The following is a 25,970-nucleotide window of genomic DNA, read 5'->3' as shown; positions in this document are numbered from 1 at the left end:
CGCGCCGTCGCTAGGGGGCGGGCGCTGCGCCGTGCCGACGGCGCTGCCACCGTGGTGGGGGCGCGGCGCGCATGCGCGGCGCTGCGCAGGGCTCCCTCCCTCCTTCCCCCCCCGCCCCTCCGGGTTTGTGCAGCGCCGAGCACCGCTGGGGTGTCCTCGGGGGGGGGGGGGGGGAGCACACGTGTGCACGTGCTGCGCGTGCAAAGGGCGCGTGGGCGCCCGATGGGTGTGTGCACGCGTGTGTGCAAGGGTTGTGCAACGAGCACGTGCAAGTGTGCAATGGGTGGGTCAGCACGCGTGTGCAACAGGGACATGCACGCACATGCGACCAGGACACGCGCACAGCCATGGGTGTGCAACGGGTGCCTGCATATGCAATGGGTGCACACATGTGTCGGTGCAACAGGCATGTACGTAGCCATGCAATGGGTGTGTGCATGCAACAAGCACGTGCTTGCGTGCAACATATATGTCCACGCCTGTGCAACATCTATCTGCATGCGTGCAATGGGCACATGCGTGCGCTACCTGTGCACGTGCGCGAGGGGAGTGTGCACGCGTGTGCAAGGGGCACGCACATGCTGGCGCGTGGCCCTGCTGGCTGCTCCTCACGTGGCCAGGGTGGCTCGGACACCGTCAGCACCCCCAGGGCACCCCGGGCATCAGCGGGTGCAGGGCAGAGCACCCATGGGTGCCCTGCTTGGTACCCACCCGACGGAGCCGGTGCTTTTCCACCGCATTCCAGGGACCACAGGAAAGCACTTTTAATGGCAGCCGCTAATTATCGCAACGAATGATGATAATTACGGCGTATTTCTACTTCCCAAACACAGGTTTCACTTCTCGCACACGTCACCTCTCACATTTCCCCGTTTTCACCCCAAAACACGTGAAAAGGAGTTTTTGCTCTCATTCAGGATCACGCTTGGTGCGGCAAATCCGTCCCCGTCCACGGCACAGCACCGACGCAAAGGAGACAGCGCGTTTTCAAGAAGATTTGGGGGTTTTTTTGCATTTAAGAAATTTTTTTAAATCCTCGCCGCTACCCAGTCTCCACCGCCCACTGCTTCCTTGAAGCGAGGCAGGAATTTCCCGGCTGTGCGCTGGTTTTAACGCCCCGCAGATCTGCATCCCGCGGAAAAGGAACGAGCCGGGGAGGGAGCACGTACGCAGCAGCCACAGCAAAGCTGCTTACGCGCCTCGGGGCCAGGCTGCGGTGCAACCCGTGGGCGCCGGCGTGGATTAGACACCTGCAAGGCTTAAGACATCTTAATTTGATCATACGGCTGCATCCCCCATGTCTACCAGGATGCACAACGCGGAGGGCAGCGCGCCGGCGCCGATGGAGAACGGGGTGAAGCTCCACCACGCAGCTGAAACCTCGCCGTGGTGGCTCGGATGGGGAGCAGAGTGGCTCCTTTTAAACGGTTTTAATATTTGGAGGAGCAAAGCACAGAGAAATGAAGGTGGCTGCGCGGCCCCGGGGGCGATCGGACCTGTCAGCCTCGAGGCGCCACAGGTGAAGCTGCTCATGGACGGACCGTATATTCCCTGCTCCGTACGGGCTGGGCTCTGCCTCTTGCACCAAGCTCGGTCACACCCAGGTAAGAAAAAAAGTAAAATCTTTCCAGGGTGTTGGTGAAGGCTCGGTGGTGCGGAGCGCTCAGTGGGAGAGCACACAAGGAGGAAGCAACGCCGGCAGCGAGACAGGCAGCGAGGCGGTGACATTATCTGTCCAGGAACCGGGACAAACCTCCTTCTGTGCCAAGCGATGCATAGAAACACCCACGAGTGGGTGGCAGCGTTGGGTCCTTCAGGGATGCCTCTTTCTGGTGCTCAAGCAGCAGGCGCAAGTTTTCTACATCCATGACCATCGGACAACCATCGATCTGCATTAGCCACCACCACGAATCCCCGTCGGACAAGTCAGCAACACACAAGCAGCTTGGGATGGGATAGATGGGTTTGTTGGCAGCTGCAGGTTGGCTTGGAGGACTCGAGCAATGTCTGTACCTGCAGTGAAATGTTGAGACTGGCCGAGATGGAGGATGAGCAGGAAGGTCTGGCTGTGGAAGCAGCAGAAGGCAGGAGAAGAGACGGCAAAACAGTTGGTGGTGATGCACCATGGTCAGCAGGTCCTCAAGCTCTTGGCTCGTTGTCTACTATCAGCTAATTGGGACACCAGGGTTGAGGGATAACAGCCAGAGAGTGAAGTCACAGAGAAGGGGGACAGGATAGAGTGAGAAACACCGCCAGCTCCTAAGAGGGACAAAAGGGCACATCCAAAACTGATACATGGTCACCAACCTAAGAAAAGCCCAGGAGACATGATGAGGATGCAATAGCTGCAGTCCCTCGTCCTCATCGTCATTGCAAGGAAACCCAGCTAGACCAGCCAGGCATGCGTATCTTGGTGCTTGTGAGTTTGGGGGGTGTGTGATGGTGCAACCACCAGAGCAACGTCAATTTTATTTAAAATCAAAATGCCTTCCCTTTCGGTAAGGTCTCTGACAGTCTATTTCATAGACTCCATTTAGGTTGCAGAAGACCTTTAAGATCATCAAGTCCAACCGCTAAACTAACACTGCCAAGTCCACCACTAACCCGTGTCCCTAAGCACTACGTCTACACGTCTTTTAAATACCTCCAGGGATGGTGACTCTACCACTTCCCTGGGCAGCCTCTTGCAGTGCTTGACAACCCTTTCAGTGAAGACATTTTTCCTAATGTCCAATCTAAACCTCCCCTGGCGCAACTTGAGGCTTGATTTCCTACCCATCCAAATGCTTCTACTTACCCTGACTGTATCTCAGCCACATCCTACAAGACGAAGGCACTAGGTCTTCTCCTCCGTGGCTGCAGGACCAGGAATGTTTGCAGGGCCCCCGGCAAGCGCTGGTGCCAAGGGTGGAAGAAGTGGCGTAACAGGATAGCGCTGAAGCCGTGTGCCGGCTGCCGGGCTCTGCTCCAAGCTGCCTTCAGCACCGGCGTGGCACGGAGCCCGGCTCCTGGGCTTCCTCCCCGGGGACCAGGCGCCCTCACCATCTCTCCATGTGAGACGTCTGCCGGGAACGCGACGGGGGTTCGCACACACACACAGTCTAGCGCTGCTGAGCTCTCCTCAGCATTTTGCAGCACGCTCCTGTGGACACAAAGGTGTCCTGACCCCTTGCTCCCACCTTGCAGCAAGTAAGGAACAGCAAAAACAGCAAGACAGACAGCAAGGGCTCTTCCCCGGGCTAATTTTGCAGTCGTAAAGCTGAATCCACATTCCTTTTCTAAAGTCCTTTTGTACCGGATCATCTGTGACAACAACAGCCAGTTTGTTTCCGTACATCTTTTTATTGCCTGAAGGGCAGATTTAAAAGAAGGGTAAATAAAAGACAGTGCTGGAGATGTGCCATTACGTCTCACTTTTGTACTGGAGCACAGCGCCTGAGCTCCCTGTGCCAGGCGGACAGGTCCTCTGCTGCTGTCCAGAAGCCTTCAGAAATCATAAAGCACCTTCAAAATTCACGATTGGAGTGCTGCAATGGATGGCTATAAGCTCTTCAGAAGGGACAGGCGAGGAAGGAGAGGCAGTGGAGTAGCCCTGTATGTTAGGGAGTGCTTCGACTGTCTAGAGCTCGATGGTAGTGATGACAAGGTCGAGTGCTTGTGGGTGAGGATGAGGGGGAAGGCCAACAAGGCAGATATCCTGCTGGGGGTCTGTTATAGACCACCTAACCAGGATGAGGAGGCAGACGAAATATTCTACAAGAGGCTGGCAGAAGTCTCCCAGTCGCTAGCCCTTGTTCTCGTGGGGGACTTCAACTTTCCGGACGTCTGCTGGAAATACCACACGGCAGAGAGGAAACAGTCGAGGAGGTTCCTGGAGTGTGTGGAGGATAACTTCCTGACGCAGCTGGTAAGTGAGCCCACCAGGGGAGATGCCTCGCTTGACCTGCTGTTCACGAACAGAGAAGGGCTGGTGGGAGATGTGGTGGTCGGAGGCCGGCTTGGGCTTAGCGACCATGAAATGGTAGAATTCTCGATACTTGGTGAAGTAAGGAGGGGGGCCAGCAAAACCGCTACCATGGACTTCCAGAGGGCGGACTTTGGCCTGCTCAGGACACTGGTTGAGAGGGTCCCTTGGGAGGCAGTCCTGAAGGGCAAAGGGGTCCAGGAAGGCTGGACGTTCTTCAAGAAGGAAGTCTTAAAGGCGCAGGAGCGGGCTGTCCCCATGTGCCGCAAGAAGAACGGGCGGGGAAGGCGACCGGCCGGGCTGAACGGGGAGCTCTGGCTGGGACTCAGGGAAAAAAGGAGAGTTTATCACTTGTGGAAGAAGGGGCAGGCAACTCAGGAAGAGTACAGGGATCTTGTTAGGTCGTGCAGAGAGGAAATTAGAAAGGCAAAAGCCCGGCTAGAACTCAACCTGGCCACTGTCGTGAGAGACAACAAAAAATGCTTTTATAAGTATGTTAATGACAAAAGGAGAGTCAAGGAGAATCTCCATCCTCTATTGGATGCGGGGGGGTACGTTGCCACCAAGGATGAGGAGAAGGCTGAGGTACTCAACGCCTTCTTTGCCTCAGTCTTTAGTAGTCAGAGTGGTTATCCTCAGGGTACTCAGCCCCCTGCGCTGGAAGACAAGGACGACGAGCAGGATAAACCCCCCATAATTCAAGAGGAAGAAGTTAATGACCTGCTACGCCACCTGGACGCTCACAAGTCTATGGGGCCGGATGGGATCCACCCGAGGGTACTGAGGGAGCTGGCGGAGGAGCTTGCCAAGCCGCTCTCCATCATTTATCAGCAGTCCTGGTTAACTGGGGAGGTCCCGGACGACTGGAGGCTCGCCAATGTGACGCCGATCTATAAGAAGGGCCGGAAGGAGGATCCGGGGAACTACAGGCCGGTCAGCCTGACCTCGGTGCCAGGGAAGATCATGGAGCAGTTGGTTTTGAGGGTGCTCACGAGCCATGTCTGGGACAACCAGGGGATCAGGCCCAGCCAGCACGGGTTCATGGAAGGCAGGTCCTGCTTGACCAACCTGATCTCCTTCTATGACCAGGTGACCCACCTAGTGGATGAGGGAAAGGCTGTGGATGTGGTCTACCTGGACTTCAGTAAAGCCTTTGACACTGTCTCCCACAGCATTCTCCTAGAGAAGCTGGCGGCTCACGGCCTAGACAGGTACACTCTTCGCTGGGTAAAAAACTGGTGGACGGCCGGGCCCAGAGAGTTGTGGTGAACAGAGTTAAATCCAGTTGGCGGCCGGTCACGAGCGGTGTTCCCCAGGGCTCAGTACTGGGGCCGGTCCTGTTCAATATCTTTATCAACGATCTGGACGAGGAGATCGAGTGCTCCCTCAGTCAGTTTGCAGACGACACCAAGCTGGGTGGGAGTGTTGATCTGCTGGAGGGTAGGAAGGCTCTGCAGAGGGACCTGGACAGGCTGGATCGATGGGCCAAGGCCAATGTATGAGGTTCAACAAGGCCAAGTGCCGGGTCCTGCACTTCGGCCACAACAACCCCAGGCAACGCCACAGGCTTGGGGAAGAGTGGCTGGAAAGCTGCCCAGAGGAAAAGGACCTGGGGGTGCTGGTCGACAGCCGGCTGAACATGAGCCGGCCGTGTGCCCAGGTGGCCAAGGCAGCCAACGGCATCCTGGCCTGTATCAGAACTGGTGTGGCCAGCAGGAGCAGGGAGGTGATGGTGCCCCTGTACTGGGCACTGGTGAGGCCGCACCTCGAATCCTGTGTTCAGTTTTGGGCCCCTCACCACAAGAAGGACATGGAGGTGCTGGAGCGTGTCCAGAGGAGGGCAACGAAGCTGGTGAAGGGCCTGGAGCACAAGCCTTATATGAGGAGCGGCTGAGGGAACTGGGGTTGTTTAGCCTGGAGAAGAGGAGGCTGAGGGGAGACCTCATCGCGCTCTACAACTACCTGAAAGGAGGTTGTAGCGAGGTGGGGGTTGGTCTCTTCTCCCAAGAAACAGCGATAGGACGAGAGGAAATGGCCTCAAGTTGCGCCAAGGGAGGTTTAGACTGGACATTAGGAGAAATTTCTTTACTGAAAGAGTGGTCAGGCCTTGGAATAGGCTGCCCAGGGAAGTGGTGGAGTCACCATCCCTGGAAGTATTTAAAAGACGTGTAGATGAGGCCCTTAGGGACATGGTTTAGTGGACATGGTGTGTTGGGTTGACGGTTGGACACAATGATCTTAGAGGTCTTTTCCAACCTGTATGATTCTATGATTCTATGATTCTATGAAAATAATACAAATTCCCTTTTGTGTTTTCAAGATGTTTGCCATGGCCAGGAAAGCTAGAGACAGACATTTGAAAACATTCTCACTTGCTTTCTCGTAAAAGCTTAGACTCACAAGCAACCTGAGCTCGTCAGCAGGGATATTACCTATTTCATGGTTTGCTAAAATCATGAAAAGTGGGAATGAAGCAGCCCCTTGCATTTACCAGTATTGCTGTATGGAGGCCAGGGCCAGACTTATAGAAGCATTCAGGATCTTTAGAGGAATAAACCCACTTCCTCGCCTGCCCACGGGCTGATACAGCTCCCATCACTCTGCACCCTTAGCACCTTCCAGCATTAATTTGTTTTTCCTCCCTGGCAAAGAAGAATCTCCTTCACAGATGGAGAAACAAAACAAGGGAAGACTGGCAAAAAGCAGGTCTTTGCAGGCATGTTTGGAAGAGTCTTAAGATGCTACCAAGCCCTGCTTCTCCCTGTCTTGCAAGCTATCAGCCCCCTCTCGTAGCCCCCACAAATTATTTTTGTGAGCGTGTCGCCTCTCCTGCAACGTGAGCCGGCGGAGGGGAGGAGGCCCTAACCCTGCTGTAAAGAATGCTTAACTCGAGAGGAGCTGTTGTCGCTCTGGCTTAGGATCGTCACAGCAAATTCTGCTCCAGGGACCGCAGGGTGGGAATTTCTCACTCAAACAGAGCTCGGCATCGTCTTAAACCCACCCGGGAGCACGTGGGTCGCGCATCAAGCCATGACGTGAGCACCATGGCTTGGGCAGAGCAAAACCTACCTCGCTTGCTCAGTTATATATATCAGAGTCCTGTCTGATTTTTAGCATCTGCCATCACCAAAACCACAGAATCCCATTGTTTTTTACGTCTTGACGTTACATATAGACAGGGCCATGACATGTTTTTATGCAAAACCAAATTTATAATTCCAGATGGATACAAATAAACTGAACAGCTACAGTAGCTCTTACCTTTATGTGTATTCCAGGCTGTTAGAGACTTACTGGCTACATTAAATATTAAGCCATTTCCCTATACACTTCAAAGAGCAGATTTTTTTTTTTTTAAAGTGGCGAGAAGTGCCAAGCAAGACTGTCTGGAATAACAAACACCTCGTTCTTAGTCTGATCCAAAAGACCCTTGATGTCATCGCAAGGTTGAGGTCTTTCTACCGATTTCAGCAGGCTTTGGGACCACCTTGGGCCACAAAAAGGACGGAAGAGGTTGATGCAGCTTGAAGACTCCCTGCACTTGTCCTCTGCAGCTCAAATCTGATGAAGGAAAGGTCACCAAGGGCTCGCTTACTCTGCACCGCACTCGGCCTCTCTCAGGGGCTATCGAAAGAGGTGGCCACTTAAAGCAACTTAAGAGGTTAGTGGAGAGCAGGTCCATTGAAGGCTATAAAAATCAACAATCCAGGTGTATCTCCTCCTTCAGGATGAACACTGCATGGAAACATTCCAGCAAGAGCTAGGCAGGCTCCAGGGGGTTCAAGCCATGCAGGTCCCCAGAGGTCATCTAGCAGCGGCCCATGGGGCATCTTCCTTGGATAGTTATACTTCAGGGAGCCGCAGCCTCAGCTGTCTGGATGTGCTGGGTGCTGCACAAGAGGTGAAGTTCAGCCCTGAAATTTGGAAGTGGAAGAAGAGCAGCCATGTATTTACAAGGATGGGATCAGTACAGGAATGTGACAGCCCAGACCCATTATGTCCATTATCTTTTTGAGATAATCCTATTTAAAATATGTTTTCTTCTAAACATATTTCCCAAGTGTCAAGCTTGGTTTCTCTGCTAAATCCTTGGGCAAAAATTCCATCATTTTAAACAGGTGTTTGCCTAAATCTGAATAGTTATTAGTGATAACTAACATACCACGCTGAAATTAAATGTGTTTCTCTTTTTCCCATTACGTCTCATGCGCTGACATTTGTTTCCTGGAAAACCTGGATGACATCCGGCTTCCTCGCGAGCTGCCGTGCCAGCGTGCCCGTGCCATCCGGGGTGTCCTGCAGCCCAGCGCAGAGCAGGATCCGTGCGGCGGCTGCCTGCTGCCCAGCGCACGCTGCGTGCAGGGCTGTGGAGGAGACAAGATGTCAAGACAAGAGCTGAGATTGCCTGGTGATTTCGGCCTCAGCCCGCTTCAGATGCAAACATCGGATTCCCAGGGAAGGAAACGGAGTCAGCAGAGGGAACGCATCAATGGTGAAAAATTACTTTTCCCAGTTGCAACACCCAGCTGAGCAGCTGTGTGATGGTGCAGCAGGGCTCAGCTGCTGCGGCTGTGCGTATCTACAGCAGCGATGGGATGACTAAACCTGCCCAAGCAGGGGACACGTCCTCTTCCACACCCAGCCATGCTGGGTAGAAGAACGATCAGCCCGGCTTACCCTAGCTATTACCCTGGTCTTTCCCTCACAGGTTACTAGTCTCTCCAATCCATCGAGCAGTACTAACCTGGCTGAGTCAAAGCTAACCAGGTTTGCAAACATATCAGGAGTATTTAAGCCAACTTGGTTCATTTTGACCGCGTCATGGGCAGAGGGTGCCCACGGCAGGAGGGGGAGGCTGTGGGACAGAGCAGAAGGCCTCTGGTTTTCTTATTGCTCTGTGTTCGGGGTGGATTTAATAGTGACGTGCAAGAGAGGGGCTTGAAACTACTCTGGAAGTGACCGGGGTCCTCTGTGGGCTGAGGCTCCCTGCCAGCTCACTCCAGGGTCAGGGAATAAATCAGAAAGGTTTCCATGCACTGCCTGCAGCAAAGAGCATCCCACAGGAGGGATGAAATACCTCAGCCCAAGCCCCAGCTCATCCCGCAGACCCCTCCGACAGCCGGTACGCTGATCCAGCGTGGCTCCAGCACACTTAGGCAGTCCTGTTGCACTTGGCTTGTGCAGCAGGGTGAGCCAGCCGCCTTCTCCTGGCTTAATCCTGCACAGGAGTGAGTATCTTTTACGCTGAGGGTCATTAGCTCCTGCTGCAGGCTGATGTTGACCATAAGGCATCGTGATCCCCACAGATAATCCATGCAGGACAGTTTCGAGGAGCGGAGTCTGGGTGAGAAGCTCCCCAGGACGCAGTGAGAGTAACACAGCAAAGGTGCCGGGGAACGGGGCAGTCGACGGGCATGAGGAGCTACCACAAACGTCCCTGGGTTGAGTGAGTTCAGCAGAGCTTGAATTTACTCACTGAGGGGGTGGAGGGAGAGATTGAGAGATACAAGACTGTTCATGCTCACCGCTGAAGCGTGTTATTAAGCAAACCTGAAGACTGGGTAAGTTGCCAATTTTGGCAATGGCTGAAACCATTTATGTATACTTTTTTTGAGAGAGAGATGCTGATGCAAAAGATGTCTCATACTCTCACGCTGGGAATGCCAACTCACTGGCATTACTATAGCAACTATATTTACGTTCAAGCTCTCTGTTATTTGCTCATAAGCCATTCCTAGGGAGTTTGCTAAGGAATTGAGGCTTAAGAGCTTGTGCGATTCTTGTATTTCTCTGCTCACCCTAACCGTTTTGAATTGGCTAATTTCAACCAAATTTATGGCGAGGTAGCGGTATCAAAGATACTAAGTTCCCAAAAGTTTCATGCAAAATAAGCAGCTGGGTAAAGAGAAACACTAATTAGCATCTCTAATGCTAACTGGCCCAAGGGAAAGGCCCCAGTGCAGGCTCAACCACACCATTAGACATCAGAAAGTCCAGCAGGAAGAGAGCCAGTGAATGAAAGCTGCAAAAAAAAACCCCACACGTTGCGCTGCTCCAAGAGCCATTTGCATACGTGCATCTGGCATCCCCTTGCACGCTCCACCGAGCAGACGCAGCACGGGCTGCTTTGGAGGCTGGGCTCCTGTTACTAAAGCGCACTCTTGCTGTCATACAGAGGTGAACAAATAGCTCGGTAGCCTTACCAGAACGGCTCTTCCCATCCTTTGCGTGGACATCAGCACCAAGGGACAGCAGCGTCTGGATGGTGTGCGCGTGTCCTTCCTGCAGTGGTGAGCACAGGCACGTGGATTATTTATTCAGAACCAGCTCTCCACAATTTCTCACCTTTGCATTTAGCAGAAATAACACAGGCCTGAAAAGAAAGGAGGTTGCAAGTGATCTGTCCCTAACCACAAACGGCACCTGGAAGGGCACAGACGCAGATCCACTCTGTCACGGTCAAATCCGGGGCTACCAGGAACTGCTCCAGAGGACCTTACAGCGGCTGGAAATCAGGGTCAGCTGCCTGTGGCAGTGCAGATCAGGTCCATGAGCCAGGGATTGCCCAGGCACAGCAGATACGCTGCTGTTACCCTACAGGAATTGGTCACAGAGATGCCACCAGGCACCTTCTCCAGCCCTGCCGCTGGCAGCCTGTGAGAGGAGCGAGAGCTTGGCCCTCAGTCAGCGTGTCTGTATGCCTCGCGTGCCCCTGGCAGCAATTTTGACCCAGAGACTGAAAAAGCAGCAGCAAGAAGCATCCCAGGAGCATAATTCTCTCTGCGAATATTTAATACAGTTTTTTAAAATCAGAAGTGATCAATTAAGATCAATAGGGCTTAAAATCACGCTACAGTGCGGAGCTGTCTCTGGTGGTGGTGGTACAGCCTAAGACTGAGAGCAGTGCCTTGGCAGGGCAGGTGTGATAGACACACAACCAAGTCCAGATCCAGGCAGGTGGATCTGCTTTTAGACAACTATAGATCCCATATGTTCTTCCTGATCGTGGTCAATAGATCCACCTTGCATAGCCAGGACCTTGAGGTGTGAGGAATTTGGAGGATTGTCTGCCAGTGTGGCTTTGCCTTTGCCGGCGGCTGTGGAGGAGTTAATGCACAAACAACCTCTGACAACTGGGTGACACAACCTAAAGATGTTTCTTAATAGCAAATTAGTGCACTAATTTGTCAACCGATCTTGCCTTTGCCTCTCCAGTCCTTGCCTCCAATCAAGTAACTCAATTAAATTGCTTTTAACTTCAAATGGCCACAGAGCTGTAGGATCCCTGACTTACCTTTCATAATTGGCAGCTGGCTGTTAAAAGGACTAAACGTCAGCTGTGTGTTTTCCTACACTGTAAATCCACTTCAAGTACCACAGGGTTCTAGAGTTGTATTTCAGCTCAGAGAGCAGAACCCGTTGCTGATGTGGACTGTTGTGCATCTGCCTGCGGTACCCTCGGGCACTGGCATTTCCTAAAGGATTACTCCAGTATTTGTAATGCCCTGTGAGAAGACACCCAACGCCACGCTTACACGCTATCACGACCCACAGTGTCCTCTATCTTTCCTCCGCCAGTAGCCAATTTTAAAGGCTGCAGGGGAAAATGCAATACAGCCCCGACACCCCTCCCCTCTGCACATGCTTCTCTGTAAATAAATCCTCTGTCCCTAAATAACACGCCTGATTTTGTAATACTTCTTCAATGCAATGAATTAGTCTTTGTTGTGCGGCATGAGAATGGAAGGCCCTTTTTTATCCCCACCACCCTTTCTCTTCCCCTGTTATCGTACGACTCAGTAGCATCTTCCCCTCTGCATGCACACCCCTTCCCAGTGGCAAAGATGGCAAGTCAGAAACCGCTTTAGCTGCCACAGCCTTGGCAGCAAATTAAGTTGAAAGCGTAATTTGATTTTCATGTCTTTATAAATGCAAAGTAATACGAAAAGAAGGAAAAAACCCACCAGCCAAACAAATGATGCTGTAAATATAAAGTGACACTGAGCCTCGGGAAGGAAGAGAAACCCATCAAATTGCTCCCCAATCAGCCACTCGCCAAGACAGAGCTGGGATCTTCTCCAAGGCACATTATATTCCCCAATAGCCTTGCTGTTAAACGTACCCTTGGCAACCAAAAGGGCTTTCAACATGGTTTCTCAGAGCATGAGGAAGGGAAGCTGGGAGAAAGGCCTCCTTTGTGGGAGCCAGCAAATGCCACGGCTGGGTCCTGCTGGAGGAGAATACTGTTGCCAGCACTCCCAGTAAGTGTCATTGATGCTTTTGTAGGAATGGGACGCTGGGATGCTGCTTCGTTCCCACTACAAGTCTAGACCAGGCGCTGAGTGCTGCATGTTAAAGCTCATAAGGTTTAACACGCAGGGATCTGAGCAAGGACCTTCCCTTGCTGCCAGCTGCCAGCATGCTGCACGCTGTGGTAGGACAGCACCAAGCAGAAGGGAAGCAGCAGGGTCCCAGGAGGGATCCTGGTCAGCGGTGAGGCTTTTGGGACCTGCTCCGTGCTCCCAGGGAGCGTTGCAGGACCCACAGCTCACCCAGCCCCACTTCCCGCACAGGCGTGAGATGGGAGGAGAAGAAAGCTCAAACGGCTCTCACTGCCTGGAATTCAAAACAGGTCCCGTGCGAAGGACACAGATAAGCACCTGGGAGCTCCCTCTGCCTTTCCACCTCTCCTTTCTCACGTCTGACCATGGGCAGGCCAGAATTCGGCCTACTGGGACAAACAGTTGCTGTTTCACAGCGCATCAGCCATCTTCTGTCCAGCAAGCTGGGGCACTGACCCGCCGTGACCCAAACTGCCAGGGCTGAAGACAAACAGAGAAAGAAATCTGAGCAGCACTTCATCCACATCTCCTCTGCCAAGCGAGTGAGAAGACGCTGGTCAAGAACTGTCACAGCTCATGAACTGTTGATACCTACAGCTCCCAATAACTAGCAGGGTGGACTCTTTTCAGGTATTGCACTTTGGTCCAAAGGCAGCAGACTGGAAGAGTAACGCTCACCAGAGGTGTGGGTCAAGCCCTATCCACAGCATGGCCAACTGGATGGCAAAGGAGCTGTGCCCTATCGCCACCCGCCTCTGCTCCTGCACGATTCCACTCAGCCACACGCCAGGCAGGAGGGTTTACTAAGCCACAGCGCAGTCAGCAGCGTGGGCAGGAAAGCGGTGAACAGAGCAACTCAGATACCCACCGCCACTCTGCAGACAGCTGGACATACTTAATGAGGATCTAAAAACCATTAAACAGGGTATCAGACTGGTCAGGAGCAGATAGATAGTGACAGTGGATGTGCTAGCAATGTAAATCCTCCATCAGTGGCGAACATCTAAACCAGCCTGTTTTAGATGCCTGCCTGTAGCACATCAACTGGCAAAGACTTTGTAGAGGAAGCCTGGGAACAGGAACAAACCTTGGCTGCGTAGTGCAGTGCTGTGAGTTGGAGGGCCGTCGCTCTTTCGTTGACATCGACACCCAGTTCGGAGACGAGGAACTGGATGGCTTCATCCTGGGCCGTGACGGCTGCCCGGTGCAGAGGCTGAGCGCCTAGGGCGTCCACGGCTGTAGGACAGGCCTGGAATGGGGGAGGAAGGAAAGGGAAAGCAATGAACAGCCTGGCCAAACCTTCAAGGACAATCACCAGCCCAAGCAGAATCATGTCTGCCTGCCACGGCCATGGTGATGGCAATGAACACGTGGGATGTCACAGCAGGACGGGTGCAGTTGGTAGCACCATGATTTGCAGACCAGAGCCAGCTCTCTGCTGAGCTTGTTAAGTGATAAGCAAAACCAGTGCCAAAAAAGAACCACCAAGCCCCCTCTCTCTCTAGTTGGAACGTATATGATGGGTTTCAACTCTTTAAAGCAGCAAGAAGCAACCCATGTCCAACCTTTCTGCTGGTGGAGAAGAACATGGACACAGGTAGAGGGAAGGAGATGGGTGGATGACCTCATGAGGTCTCTTCTGTGAGTCTCTGAACGTGAACCGCGAAGACATAAAATCAAGATGGGTAACCGAAGTAATATACAGTGCACTCATCTTAAAGGATTATAATCCAGCCTCTTGAAGTCTAGTGGGCCTGACTCATGGTTTTGTAAAACCTAGAAGGTAGCAACACTGCCATTAGCGTTTCCAGTGCTGCTTCGTGGCAGTAAGCCAGGGCACCGCAACGAGGAAATTAAACCAACTATTCCATCTTCATTGCCTGAAATGTGAGACTAAAAACAAAAGCAAACTTCACAAATGTTTTATCCTATAAGGGCCAGATGAGCGAAGACAAGCACATGAACGTCTCCTGAAGTCAACAAGTATCTACACACTCGAACGCAACTTGGGCATCAAACCATCTCTGCTGGGTGAGGCTACGTGTTACAGCTGAGTAAGTCCAAAGCCTGTGATCTTGAAAAGTGTGGCACCACCCTCCCTGGCCCACTCCATGCCATGCTGGGGGCTCAGCTGGCCAATTCAACCTGCCAGTGTGGCACAAACCGATTCACTGGTTTTGCCATGCTAGCTTTCTGCCAGGCCAGTGAGGTGCACTGGTTCGGTACGGTGTCCGATGAACACCAAAGCTGGTGCAGGGGAGAGGCAAAGTGAGGGCAAAGTAGGTGAGAAGGGAGGCACAACCCCCCCTCCGTGAGAATCAGCCATTAAGTGGGCTCCAACCATCTCACATCAGCTCAGCAATCAATAAATAATGCAGTGGTCTGGTTCCTGCTACGCACAATTGGCTCTAATAACATCCCTGTTACGCCTTGTATGTTGGAGGAAGTCGGAGATTACTGGGAGACAATACAGGAGCAGCAGCTGCCACGAGAGAGGGAGGCCAGAGATGAGCTGCTGCCGGCGCAGCCAGACGCCTCCGTATTATCCACCCTCAGCGCTGCCACAAGAGCCTCCACGCTGAGCCCTGGCGCTCCCGAGTGCTGGTCTTGGCTTAGACACAGCTGCCCCTGCAGCGCTGGGCAAGTCCTGTCCCCTCCTGCCTTGTCTCTCCATCCTCCTTCACCAGCTACGGGGACATATCCCTGCCCCAAGGCGAGATCTTCACCATGAGCTGAGTCCTGGTGGCCTTACTTGGCAAAATCTTGTTCATCTCCAGGGGGAATTTGCCTTCTTTTGAAATTCACTTCTTTACAATTTGGGAATTTGCTTCTTTACAACATGGTTACGGTGAACGCGTGGATTGCCTGTCCCAGGCAGTTCTAGGTCAGGTCCTGGAGGAGGGAGGTGAGGTTTTTGGCACCTACCTGGTGTTTTTCCAGGAGCAGCCGGGCAATGTTGACATGCCCGTTCTGGATAGCATCCATAAAGGCAGTGACTCCACATTTGTCTCTGCTGTCAGGTTTGTACTGGCACCTGGGAGAGAAGACAAAAGCCAGGACAGAGTTGTTGGCGGCTCTAAAATCCTTACTGCACCAGTTGCTTTGCATTGGTGGGGCAGGAGACTATCAGCAGATGGGATCAGAAATGGCAGATATAAAGCCTGCCCATAGATCGTGCATAAACCTGTCTCAATGCTTTATGGCCTGGGGTACGGTCTGCTGGGGTTTTTTGGGTCAGAGATCTGGTACTCAGCCCATGCGGCTTGCCTGGGCTGCAGGAAAGCCAGGGCTCTACAGGTCATTCATATTTCCCTTGCCCCCTGAAGAGGATCTCTAGCAGGGGTAAGGTGTGAACTGGAAGAGGGGAAAACCATACCCTCATGTAACACCACCACATACAAAATCAAAGCCCACGGGTCTCGCTCAGGTTAAAGCTCCATTGAAACGAGAGAAGACTGAATTAAAATTGAAAGTCTGGCTCGAATCACAGGGCTATGTTTACACCGGGCCAAGCGTGGACAGGAATTAACAAGGCTGGGATGAGTCAACTAACAGGAGCTAACAGCAGCTGTGATGCTTGGGGAAAGCTGCTCCAGCTCTGGCAGCGGGCAGTGCTGGTTAGGAAGGTAACAGGGTCAGGATGACTGGGCACCAGCTGATTTAAAGCCACTTCACAGCAGTCTCCTGGGAACCGGAGCCTGAAAATAAAGCCTAGAGGCTGAGTCCAGCCTGGAGGAACTGCACCCAGAACCAAGCTTCCAAAAAACTGTTGTGTTGTTATCGTATGGCCTCAGACACATCGGAGGCAACGGGAATGAATCAGCACAGAAAAAGAGCCGAGTTATATAACCGGAGTCTATGTCATAGAGAAGTCAGAGTCCACGGGAGCCCATCCGGAGCGCATCCTTGTCTCAAAGGCCCCTAACCAGCTGTGAAAAACCCGGAGGAAACGGAGGCAGTCTCGGGATCGCATGCAGGGCAGCTGTGCAACCGGGCTTCCCGAACGGCATAAACGCCCTTTGTGTCCGGGCGGCTGGAGCGAGCCTGGCGGTGGATGGGAGGCGGGGGAGAGCGAGGAGGCAGAGGCAGTGCCGGGAGGAAGCCTGCTTACCGCTCCAGGAGCAGCTCCACAACGTCAAAACAGCCATGCATTGCTGTGAGAGAGAGTGAGAGAAGTGCAGGGTTAATTTATGTTTTCATGCCACCGTCTGCCTACGTGAAACATAATCAGGTTTCTGACTCTTTTGGCTTACTCGTAATGCAGGAAGGGGTTCCACGAGCCTTTAAATTCAAAGCTTTTTTTTTTTTTTTGTAATTAAAACATTGTCTCCAGATCTCAAGCCTTCCCTTCCCCTGATCCTATAGGAAAACACCAGATAAAACAGGGAAAAGGCATGCATATAGGCACCATTTGCCTCTACCTGCAAAGTGCATGCATGAGTACATGCTATTAAGCTGACACAAAGATCTTTTCTTGCAAGTATTTGTTAATCCATGAAATGAAATCTGTGAGAAGCAAAACGAACACAAAGCAGGGAGTTGGTGAATAGCTGGATGGCATTTCCACCCCTTCTCAGCCACACAGACTACTCATCACTCCCATCTCATCACCCTAATGAAGCATCCTCACCCAGACAGCATCTCAGAGGAAAAACAACAACAATGGGGGAGGATTTGAACATCATGCACTGAATTATTCTCTCTCTCTTTTTTTTTTTTTTAAAAACACATTATATTACAGCAATGCAAGGACAGCCTTGACCTGGCTTTTTTTCTGCAGGTCATTTTGCAAAACAAATTAAATCATTAAAGAAAAAAGAAAATCAAACCAAGCCCGGAGCTGCTACATCAGGCTATTTACTCCCTGCGATGGAAGAAGGGCCCCTGGCAAAAATGGGTTACCAGCAATAACCTTCAGACACAGCTGCACAATAGATGCTCTTTGAAAGCCCAACGAGGGGTTCCCATTCTCCCAGATCTTGGCCACTTGCTCCTGTTCCCAGCCCGTTTATCACCCCTTCACCTGAGCTGATGTAAATACAGGCCGAGCCACACTGTGAAAAGGATTTTCGAAATGGAGGCTTCAAAAAATCCAAGCTATGTGAAGAAAAAACACCCCAAGCAACACGATTACATCCTTTAACAGCAACAGAAACACAAGAAAGCTGCAGCGCTCCCATCCACTGTTGCACTCCACTTCCTCTAATTACATCTCCCCTGCTTTCTTGCCTCAGGCTACGGATATATGAAGCAGCAAAGCTTGAGGCATCAACCCGAAAAAAAATTGGACGGGGGAGAAAATTAGCCATCATCTATCCAGGGATAACTGTGCCAGGAAGCCAGCTGGACTGGTCACGGGTTAATGTGTTCATATCCACACCCTTGGGATGTAAACTCATTGAGACAGCGGTTCATCTTGACATGATTTCCCCCGGCAGCTCCAGTATCATCTCCAGCCCCTTGCCCGTGCACCCACCTCAGGAGCTGTGTCTGTCTAACTGGGGTTCGTAGTGGTGTGAGTGGGGATGCTGGCACCAGCACCCCCCGAGCAGCAGCCCCCAGCATCATCCTGGGTTAAAATTATGCTGGGGGCAAAGGTGGTTTAAGCAGCTCCAGCCCTTGCGCTGCACAGTTGCTCCCGCACCGGCTGCTGCTCCGCCAATGTGGTCCAGGGTCTAACCTGGATCAGTAAAATGACCAGAAATCAACCCAAATCATGGGTTGATGGCTTTGCCACAGTGAAAGTCAAACACAGGAGGCAACACAGAGGTGGAGACACCTCTAGGAAGCAGTGAGAACTGGGGATTGGATCCCACTGTCCCTGTCTGTACCCCCATATCCCAAGCGCTACGAGGCAGGGAGGAGACTTTAAGCTCAAACTCAAAAGCACCCTTTTCCTCAGGACAGTCCTCACCCGGCTCCTGACCCTGTTCCCAGATCCTCAACCCCCAGATCCCAACCCAACGTCCACCTCTCTGCAGGGAGAGGGCTGAGAGGGGGCTGCGAGCCCAGCCTGCCAGCCCAGACACAGAAACACAAGACCTGGGATTAAGCAGGGACAGGAGAACGTGCAAATAAATGAGGATTAGCCATTTCTCATTCAGGCAACCTGCTCCTCGCCGCCCCGCCTGAAACATCAAACAACTCATCAGCTATTTTTCATTCCCAGGTCAAGCACAAGGACTAAGGCGCAGCCGATGCCCCTGGGCTGGGACTGTCACTGCTGATGAGCACAGTGCGGTGGACGGGCGGCTACTGAGGGCCGGAGAAGTAATGGGAACGACAGCCAAGGAGCAACATACCCAACCAATTAATTACAGCACAGCAGGGGTCTCCTCACGATACCTCGGGTCTTTCCAGAGAGTCGATCCCTATCAAATTCTTTGGGAAATGAGTTTAGGTAGCCACAGCTTTGAGCGGTGGCTCCCCATGCTCACCTCTCCGGCAGAGACACTGCCGAGGTCTGGGACACACAGCCTAATCCCTGCTCAGGGATGGGGCATGTTTCAGATTCAGGTCAGCCACCACGCTCCAGCACCGAGCCTGCCCCACAACATCACCCCAACTTGGTTTCGCAGTTCACTCACTCGCTCCCTTCATCATCCACTCCCACTGCATCTCTGGAGGGCAGAATTAAGGGGATTTAAGCTCTGGGAAGACACATGCTTTATCTGCACTGCCTAGCTAGCACGGGTCTGTGGGTAACCAGACCTGATACTCTGCAATGAAACACAGCGGGACAAACTTAATTCTGCATTAACACGTTTTTGGGCCATTCAACATATTAAGACTCAGAACTTAATTGCGGCACACCTTCTGCATCATTCATAAATTAAGATGAATCACTCCATCTCAAGGATGAAAGAGTCAGAAAGCCAGAAACCAAATCCAAACTGCCTCTGGGTCACTGTTCAGCTAACTGTGCCCTTCTGCTCCCCACCACACCTGATGATGCCTGTGGTTCTCCAAACCAGTTCGTTCCCTTTATATATGTCCTTTTAAACCAATGGAAGGGGCAGAGAAGGGGAATCAGACACTGTGGGCTCCAACCCTAACAACAGCCTCTTCGTATTCGCAGTAGAGACGATGCATCCCCTTTGCAGAAAGGCACTCCGGATTTCTCACCACCAGATACTACCTTCTTAAGAGCAATGTGAGAATACCAAAATCTGTGATGCTTCTTCTGGAGGTTATGCCTAGAGACCCCACAGCTCTTCAGATTTGCCGTAATGACCTAACCCACCAAGCATTCGGACAAAAATGGATCATTTCGAGAGATACTCCTCTTACAAAAACTGACGAGGAGACTATAAACCAAACTGGTAAAAATGTCCATCAACAGGCAGATCCCAAAAGGTGCCTCTCAGCAGCTCTGTCGCTTTTAGGACTCTTAAAATGCCAGGATATGCTTGGAGCCTTGCAGATTTTCCAAGCACAATTCGCAGCTTTATACGCCAGCAAGGAAAAGTGTATTGCAATGTGTTCTGAGGTGTGGGAGCCTGGACATATCTGTCACAGGGAGGCAGAGATGGAAACGAACACCCTGGTCCAAGGAGGCCAAAGTCAGTGGGTGATTGCAAGTGGGATCCTGGGATGGATCCACCACTCCCAAGAGAACGTAACTGTTATGCACCACAAAAACATGCTTTGAGCACAGCAAAATCCAGTGAAATGGGAACTGAGGGCCCTCCAACCTCACAAGCTCAGTCTTTGGCACTTCATTAAGAAATATTAAGCCTAATTCTTGCTCTTGGTTTATCTGAAAGCAACTAAAATAAGTGCCTGTCCTGAGGTGAAACCCTGCAAACTGTTAGCAGACCCAAGTTAAGAAAGGTGAGCTCCCACTAGTGCCCACCACTAGCCTCTTTTCATTTAATTTCAATAACTTAATATTTAACTGTTTCCCTGTGGTTTTGTACCAAGACAGATCACATTTTGCTTCTCCAAACTAAACGTGAACTGAAACAACGGCCCCTTTCTGTTTTCTGCTGCCGCCACAGCTCGCTCTTCTCTTCCAACACATCTGGTGGCAACGGGACCCTCTTTTACCTGCTGTGTGCAGAGGCGTTCTCTTTATCGTGCTCTCCGTGTCCCAGCTGCCCGGGGACACGTCCAGCAGGTACCGGAGGACCTGGGGATGGCCCTCCCGGCTTGCGATGTGGAAGCAATTCCAGCCATCCTTATTCTTCAGCAATGGGTTGGCTCCATGCTCCACGAGAGCTTTGATCACCTCCAGGTTTTGCCTGGTGCAAGCCATCATTAGGGGAGTCCTAAAAGGAAGATGAGGCAAACATAATAACCAGAGAGACAGTGCTATACGAGCCCGAGGGCTTTTGTTCTAACGTCTGAGCTTGAAGCATGATTTAAAGTTGTCTGTAGCACCAACTACCCTGTCTAACAAAACACAGTAGCTCAGTGCCAGCTGTGGTGAGCTAGCCAGAGGGAAAATTGATGCGCTAAAACCACTCTGAGGTAGTAGGAAACTTTGCTGGCTAAAGGCAAAGACCTTCTCCAAGCCCGAGGCTAAATTTATCGTCTCAACTGCGTTCGGATGCTTTGACTGAGGCTCACCACGCGCTGCATACGGACCCGTGAGATTTTACAGCACTGCTTTTTCATGCAGGTAATACGGGGTCTGGACTTTTGAGGACTGTTGAGACAGGGCTGTTAACATCAGTGTTTCTTACCGCAGCCAGTCACCCAGACAGGCAGCTGTGGCTGCAGGCAGCAAACCACAGACAACTCCATATCTCCTGGCAGCAGGGCACGAGTGTACCAGCAAATGCCACTCTGGAAACATTTCTGATGGAGAGCAGCTGGCCTGAGAGTGAAGGTTTTCAGAGTTTTGTCCTGTTTCACATGCCTGGGAACAACCTTTGATATTTAAAAACATTTTTTACAAGCTTCCCAGGGGAACAGCATCTTCTCCATCCCACAATTTCCGAGCTGTGCCTTGCACAGATTGTGTGTGCTCCTGGAAAGCCAGTGGATACATCTGACAAATAAATAGAGCAAACAGCCCATCTCGCCCTGCTTTCAACCCCGTATCCAGCAATGACCACGTTTTCACACCTATAACCCATGCGCTGCAGATTAACAACCACCCCAGCTCCTGCTTGGCAGCAGAGCACGTTCACCACTGCGTTTCTCCTCCCTGGTGACTCGTTACCTCCTTGCCCACCCTTCCCCACCGAGGACCAGTATGGTTGCTGGATCTGCAGCTTCCTTTGGAGGAGCAAGCCCGGAGCCATCAGGAGGTGGGCGTTAGCTGAGGGTTTACTCGCAAGGCAAAGCATGGGTAGCTCGAGGTGGTGAACCCACAGGCATCTCCCGTATTTGGCTTTACTTAAGTGACTAATTTCACTACCTCACCAGCACCAACCTCTATTTTCCTTAATTACCACATTATATAACAATAATAGCTTAACTGCTGCAAGTGGGAGCTGCATTCTCCATTTTATCTGTTTATAAACTTCACTCGATCATCGAACACTGGGTGCGCGCACATATCGGACAGAAACCTCTGAGCTTTCCCGGAAAAGATGAACATTTCTTCAGCACGAAGAGGGCTTATCTCCTCTTCATCTCATACGTCAGCTGGGAGACAAAAAAACCCTCCATTCCTCATTCAGGAAAAGCTGCACAAAAACTTCCCACTGCACAAGGAATAAGGACTCCTGGGTCTAAACTGCAGGGATAGAGATTTGGCTTAGACATTAGGACAAATGCTCCAGTTGTCAGGACAGATAAGGACAGGAAGAGAGTGCTGAGAAAGGAGATAAAATCTCCAGCAATGGAGATTTTTAAGAAGAGATTAGACACGCGTCTGCTGGGAATGACAGGGTAGAGCTGAGCCTGGAGCTCCGTGTTTCCTGCAGCTCCATTTCTATACAGGGCCTCAGATCAGTGTATATTTTCAATGTAAATGAGATTTTGTCCGAAGACTGGGACATGCGCTAGCAAGCACATAGCTCCCCGTTTTTAATCCATGGATAGAAGGGTACTGCGGGCCTATCAAAGAAAACCAGGCTCGCACACGCGTCTGCACGCAGCTCATGAGATCTCTGCCTCCCTCTGCTCCCCCTGATGTCAGCATGACGCTGGCACAGCCTAGAATTATGAGGACTGGGATGCTGCCTTTGTATTTGTGTTAGTTCAGCTTCAAAACAACCTCCCCGGGCTTTAATTTGTGGGCTGGGGAGACTCTTTGCTTTCTTTTACAAGGTGGTATACAGAAATCTCCCTTCCCAAGAGGAGAATTTGACATTAATCAGGCCTACTACTTGTCTGTGGATTAGGCTTTATTTTTTATTCCCAATTCTCATTCCCTCATCATTTGCTTACACGTTACCCACGTGGCAGGCAAACAAAAGCCCTGAAGAAACCAGTTGTTTCTGGGATTGCTGAAGCTGTTGCTATTACATCAGTAGCAAACCTGACCTGAGAGGCTCCGTTTGCTAGGGGGAAACAGGAGTAAAACTTACTTTTTATCTTCTTATTTCAGTTTCTGAGGACCAGGACACAAAAATGTGAATCAATATCACTGATTCCCATCAAACGGGGGAATGGGGAAGAATGAATAGGTGCGGATGAAAGTTTTTAAATTGGATGTGCTAATGAAGCAGTAATTTACAGCTTCTACGATAAACAGGGGGAAATCAGTGATAGGGATGGAATTTAGCTTAGAAAGCCAACGGTATCCTGGGCTGCATCACCAGCAGCATGGCCAGCAGGTCCAGGGAGAGGATTCTGCCCCTCTGCTCTGCTCTGGTGAGACCCCCCTGCAGCGCTGCGTCCAGCTCGGGGGTCCTCAGCACAGGACAGACATGGACCTGTGGGAGTGGGTCCAGAGGAGGCCACGAAGATGATCAGGGGCATGGAACAGCTCTGCTGTGAGGAAAGGCTGAAAGTTGGGGTTGTTCAGTCTGGAGAGGAGAAGGCTTCAGGGAGACCTTATTGCAGCCTTTCAGTACTTAAAGGGGCTTGTAAGAAAGATGCGGACAGACTTTTTAGCAGGGCCTGTTGCGACAGGACAAGGGGGAATGGTTTGAAACTAAAAGAGGAGAGATTCAGACTAGGTATAAGGAAGAAATTTTTTACAATGAGGGTGGTGAAACCCTGGCACAGGTTGCCCAGAGAGGTGGTAGATGCCCCATCCCTGGGAACATTCCAGGTCAGATTGGACGGGGCTCTGAGCAACCTGATCTAGTGGAAGATGTCCCTGCCCACGGCAGGGGGTTGGACTAGATGGCCTTTAAAGGTCCCTTCTCACCCAAACCATTCTGTGATTCTAAATGACGGCTCCTGCAGTCGCATTCCCACCTTCTGCATCCAAACCTCTTTCAGATATCGCTCTGACCCGTGACAAAGCAAACCAGTGACCTACCAGTCTGCCTTTTTCAAGCAGTCTACACTTGCGCCTCTCTCCAGGAGGTAGGAAACACATTCCCTGTGGCCCATGGAGGCCGCTTCGTGGAGGGGTCTTTTGTAGTCACTATTGAACACCTCAACATCCATCCCCAGTGCTTCTACCAGGTAGGCGAGGACGTCCCGGTGCCCGTAGCGGGCAGCGTGGTGCAGCAGCGTGTCCCCCAAGCGCCCGTAGCGCTGGCTCCGCACTGCTGGGCCCAGCGCGTCACCCGGCCGCAGCTCGTCCCGAAGGAGGTCCAGTCGTCCCTCCTGCACCAGCCGGAGGAGCGGCCTCGGCCTCTCCCCTTCCGCCATGGTTAAATCTGGAAGGAAGAGGCAAAAATCAGGATTATGGTTTCAAACTGCGTGAATACAATGGCTGCTTCCTGGGTCGGGATAAACAGAAATTACCTTTTCCCTCAGAAAAATCAGGACCCGGCCCCTCCCTCCAGAAAAACAGACATTTCCTTTTCCCTCAGCAAATCCACAAACCGGCCTCTCCCTCAGGATAACCAGAGATTTCCTTCTCCCTCCAGAAAACCAGAAATTGGCCTCCCCTTCAGAAAAAAACAGAAATTTCCTCTCCCCTTAGGAAAGCCAGGAACCAGCCTCTTCTCAGGAAAAATAAATTTCCTTTTCCCTCAGGAAAGCCAGGAACCAGCCTCTCCCTCAGTAAAACCAGAAATTTCCTTTTCCCTTGGGAAAATTAGGAACTGGTCTCTCCCTCCAGAAAACAGGAAATTCGCTTTCCCCTTAGGAAAACAAGAAATCTCCTTTTCCCTTGGGAAATCCAGGAACCAGACGCTCCCTCCGGAAAACCAGAAATTTCCTTTTCCCTCAGGAAAACCAGAAACCAGCCTCTCCCTCAGGAAAACCAGAAACTGGTCTATCCTTTAGGAAAAATAGAAACTCCCTTATTCCTTAGAAAAACCAGAAATTTCCTTTTCCCTCAGGAAACCCAGGAACGGGCTTCTGCTTCCAGAAAAACAGAAATTCTCCTTCCCCTCTGGAAAACCAGAAATTTTCTTTTCACTCAGGAAAACTAGAAATTAGCCTCTCACAGAAATTTCCTTTTCCCTTAGGAAATGCAGAAAATTATTTCTCCTTCAGTAAAACCGGAAATTTCCTTTACCCTCAGGAATACCAGAAACTGGCCGCTCCCTCAGGAAAAAGAGAAAATCTCTTTCCCCTCAGGAAAACCAAAAACTTCCTTTTCCCTTAGGAAAAACAGAAATTTCTTTTCCCACAGAACGGAAAATTCTTTTCCCGCCACAAAAAAAGAAATTTCCTTTTCCCATGGGAAAAATAGAAATCAGCCTCTCCCTCTGGAAAACCTGACATTTCCGAGGGAAAAGAAAGTTCTTCTCCCTTAAGAAAACCAGGAAGGGGCCTCTCCCTCAGGAAAACCATAAATTTCCTTTTCTGTCAGGAAAACCAGAAACCCAACTCTCCCTCTAGAAAACCAGAAACTCCCTTTTTGCTCAGGAAAACCAGAAATTCCCTTTTCCCTCAGGAAAAATACACAATCCGTTTTCACTCAGGAAAACCAGGAACCTGCCTCTTCCTCCAGAAAACCAGCAATTTCCTTTTCCCCTCAGGAATTGTGAGAAACCAGGCCCTCCTTCAGGAAAATCAGAAATTTCCTTTCCCCTCAGGAAAACCAGAAACTGGCCGCTCCTTCAGGAAAAACAGAATTTTCCTTCTCTGTTTGGAAAACCAGGAATCGGTCTTTCCCTCACGAAAAACAGAAATTTCATTTTCCCTCAGGAAAACTAGAAACCAGCCTCTCCCTCAGGAAAAACACAAATTGCCTTTTCCTCTTCGGAAAACCAGAAAGCAGCCGTTCCCTCAGGAAATCCAGAAATTTCTCCAGAAAACCTGACATTTCCTTTTCTCTCTGGAAAACCTGAAATTTCCATTTCCCTCAGGAAAACCAGAAACCAGCCTCTCCCTCAAGAAAACCAGTAATTTCCTCTTCCCTCCAGAAAATGGGAAGTTTCCTTTTCCCTCAGGAATACCAGGAACCAGCCCTTCCCTCAGGCTGGGGACCCGCCACATTTCCCTCCCCTCAGCCCACGTCGCGCCGGGTCCCCGCGCAGGGCATTCCCCGGCGGTCAGAACCCACCCGCGCTCTGCTGGGGTTGCGTGACGTCACGCGCGGCAATACGCGGCGGCGTGATGTCACTCCCGGGGTAGAGGGGGTGACGGTAAACAAACTCCGGGAACATTTCTCTCGGCCCCAACAGCGTTATCCC

The 25,970-nt window shown here is 51.4% G+C and overlaps 2 protein-coding genes across 9 annotated transcripts in view; one reads left to right on the top strand and one right to left on the bottom strand.

Moving 5' to 3' along the window:
- Window positions 1–25,970, top strand: part of FBH1 (F-box DNA helicase 1) — a 120,497-nt gene that overhangs the window by 62,853 nt on the left and 31,674 nt on the right. The window lies entirely within an intron of this gene.
- On the bottom strand, window positions 984–25,963 carry ANKRD16 (ankyrin repeat domain 16). Of its 8 annotated transcripts, XR_012672406.1 has the most exons (10): window positions 25,841–25,963; window positions 23,693–24,038; window positions 20,356–20,576; window positions 16,418–16,460; window positions 15,232–15,340; window positions 13,394–13,555; window positions 10,168–10,246; window positions 8,127–8,328; window positions 2,798–3,504; window positions 984–2,259 (listed from the first exon to the last, which is right to left on the bottom strand). XR_012672406.1 is itself a non-coding variant. In XM_075142211.1 (9 exons), exons 1-8 carry the CDS (start codon window positions 25,941–25,943, stop codon window positions 8,168–8,170), a joined length of 1,224 nt encoding a protein of 407 aa, XP_074998312.1. In that variant the 5' UTR covers window positions 25,944–25,963; the 3' UTR covers window positions 6,258–7,878; window positions 8,127–8,167. The 8 variants fall into 8 exon arrangements, 7 of the variants coding, with proteins under 7 accessions (XP_074998312.1, XP_074998327.1, XP_074998336.1 ...); XM_075142211.1 differs by lacking the exons at window positions 984–2,259; window positions 2,798–3,504 and adding an exon at window positions 6,258–7,878; XM_075142226.1 differs by lacking the exons at window positions 984–2,259; window positions 2,798–3,504 and adding an exon at window positions 24,127–25,392 and having other exon boundaries at window positions 6,258–8,328; window positions 25,841–25,922.

This window comes from Calonectris borealis, chromosome 1 (genome assembly GCF_964195595.1).
Source record: "Calonectris borealis chromosome 1, bCalBor7.hap1.2, whole genome shotgun sequence".
NCBI classification, from domain to species: Eukaryota; Metazoa; Chordata; class Aves; order Procellariiformes; family Procellariidae; genus Calonectris; species Calonectris borealis.
Note: the sequence above shows the minus strand (reverse complement) of the source record. Positions and strands in the feature narration are given on the sequence as shown.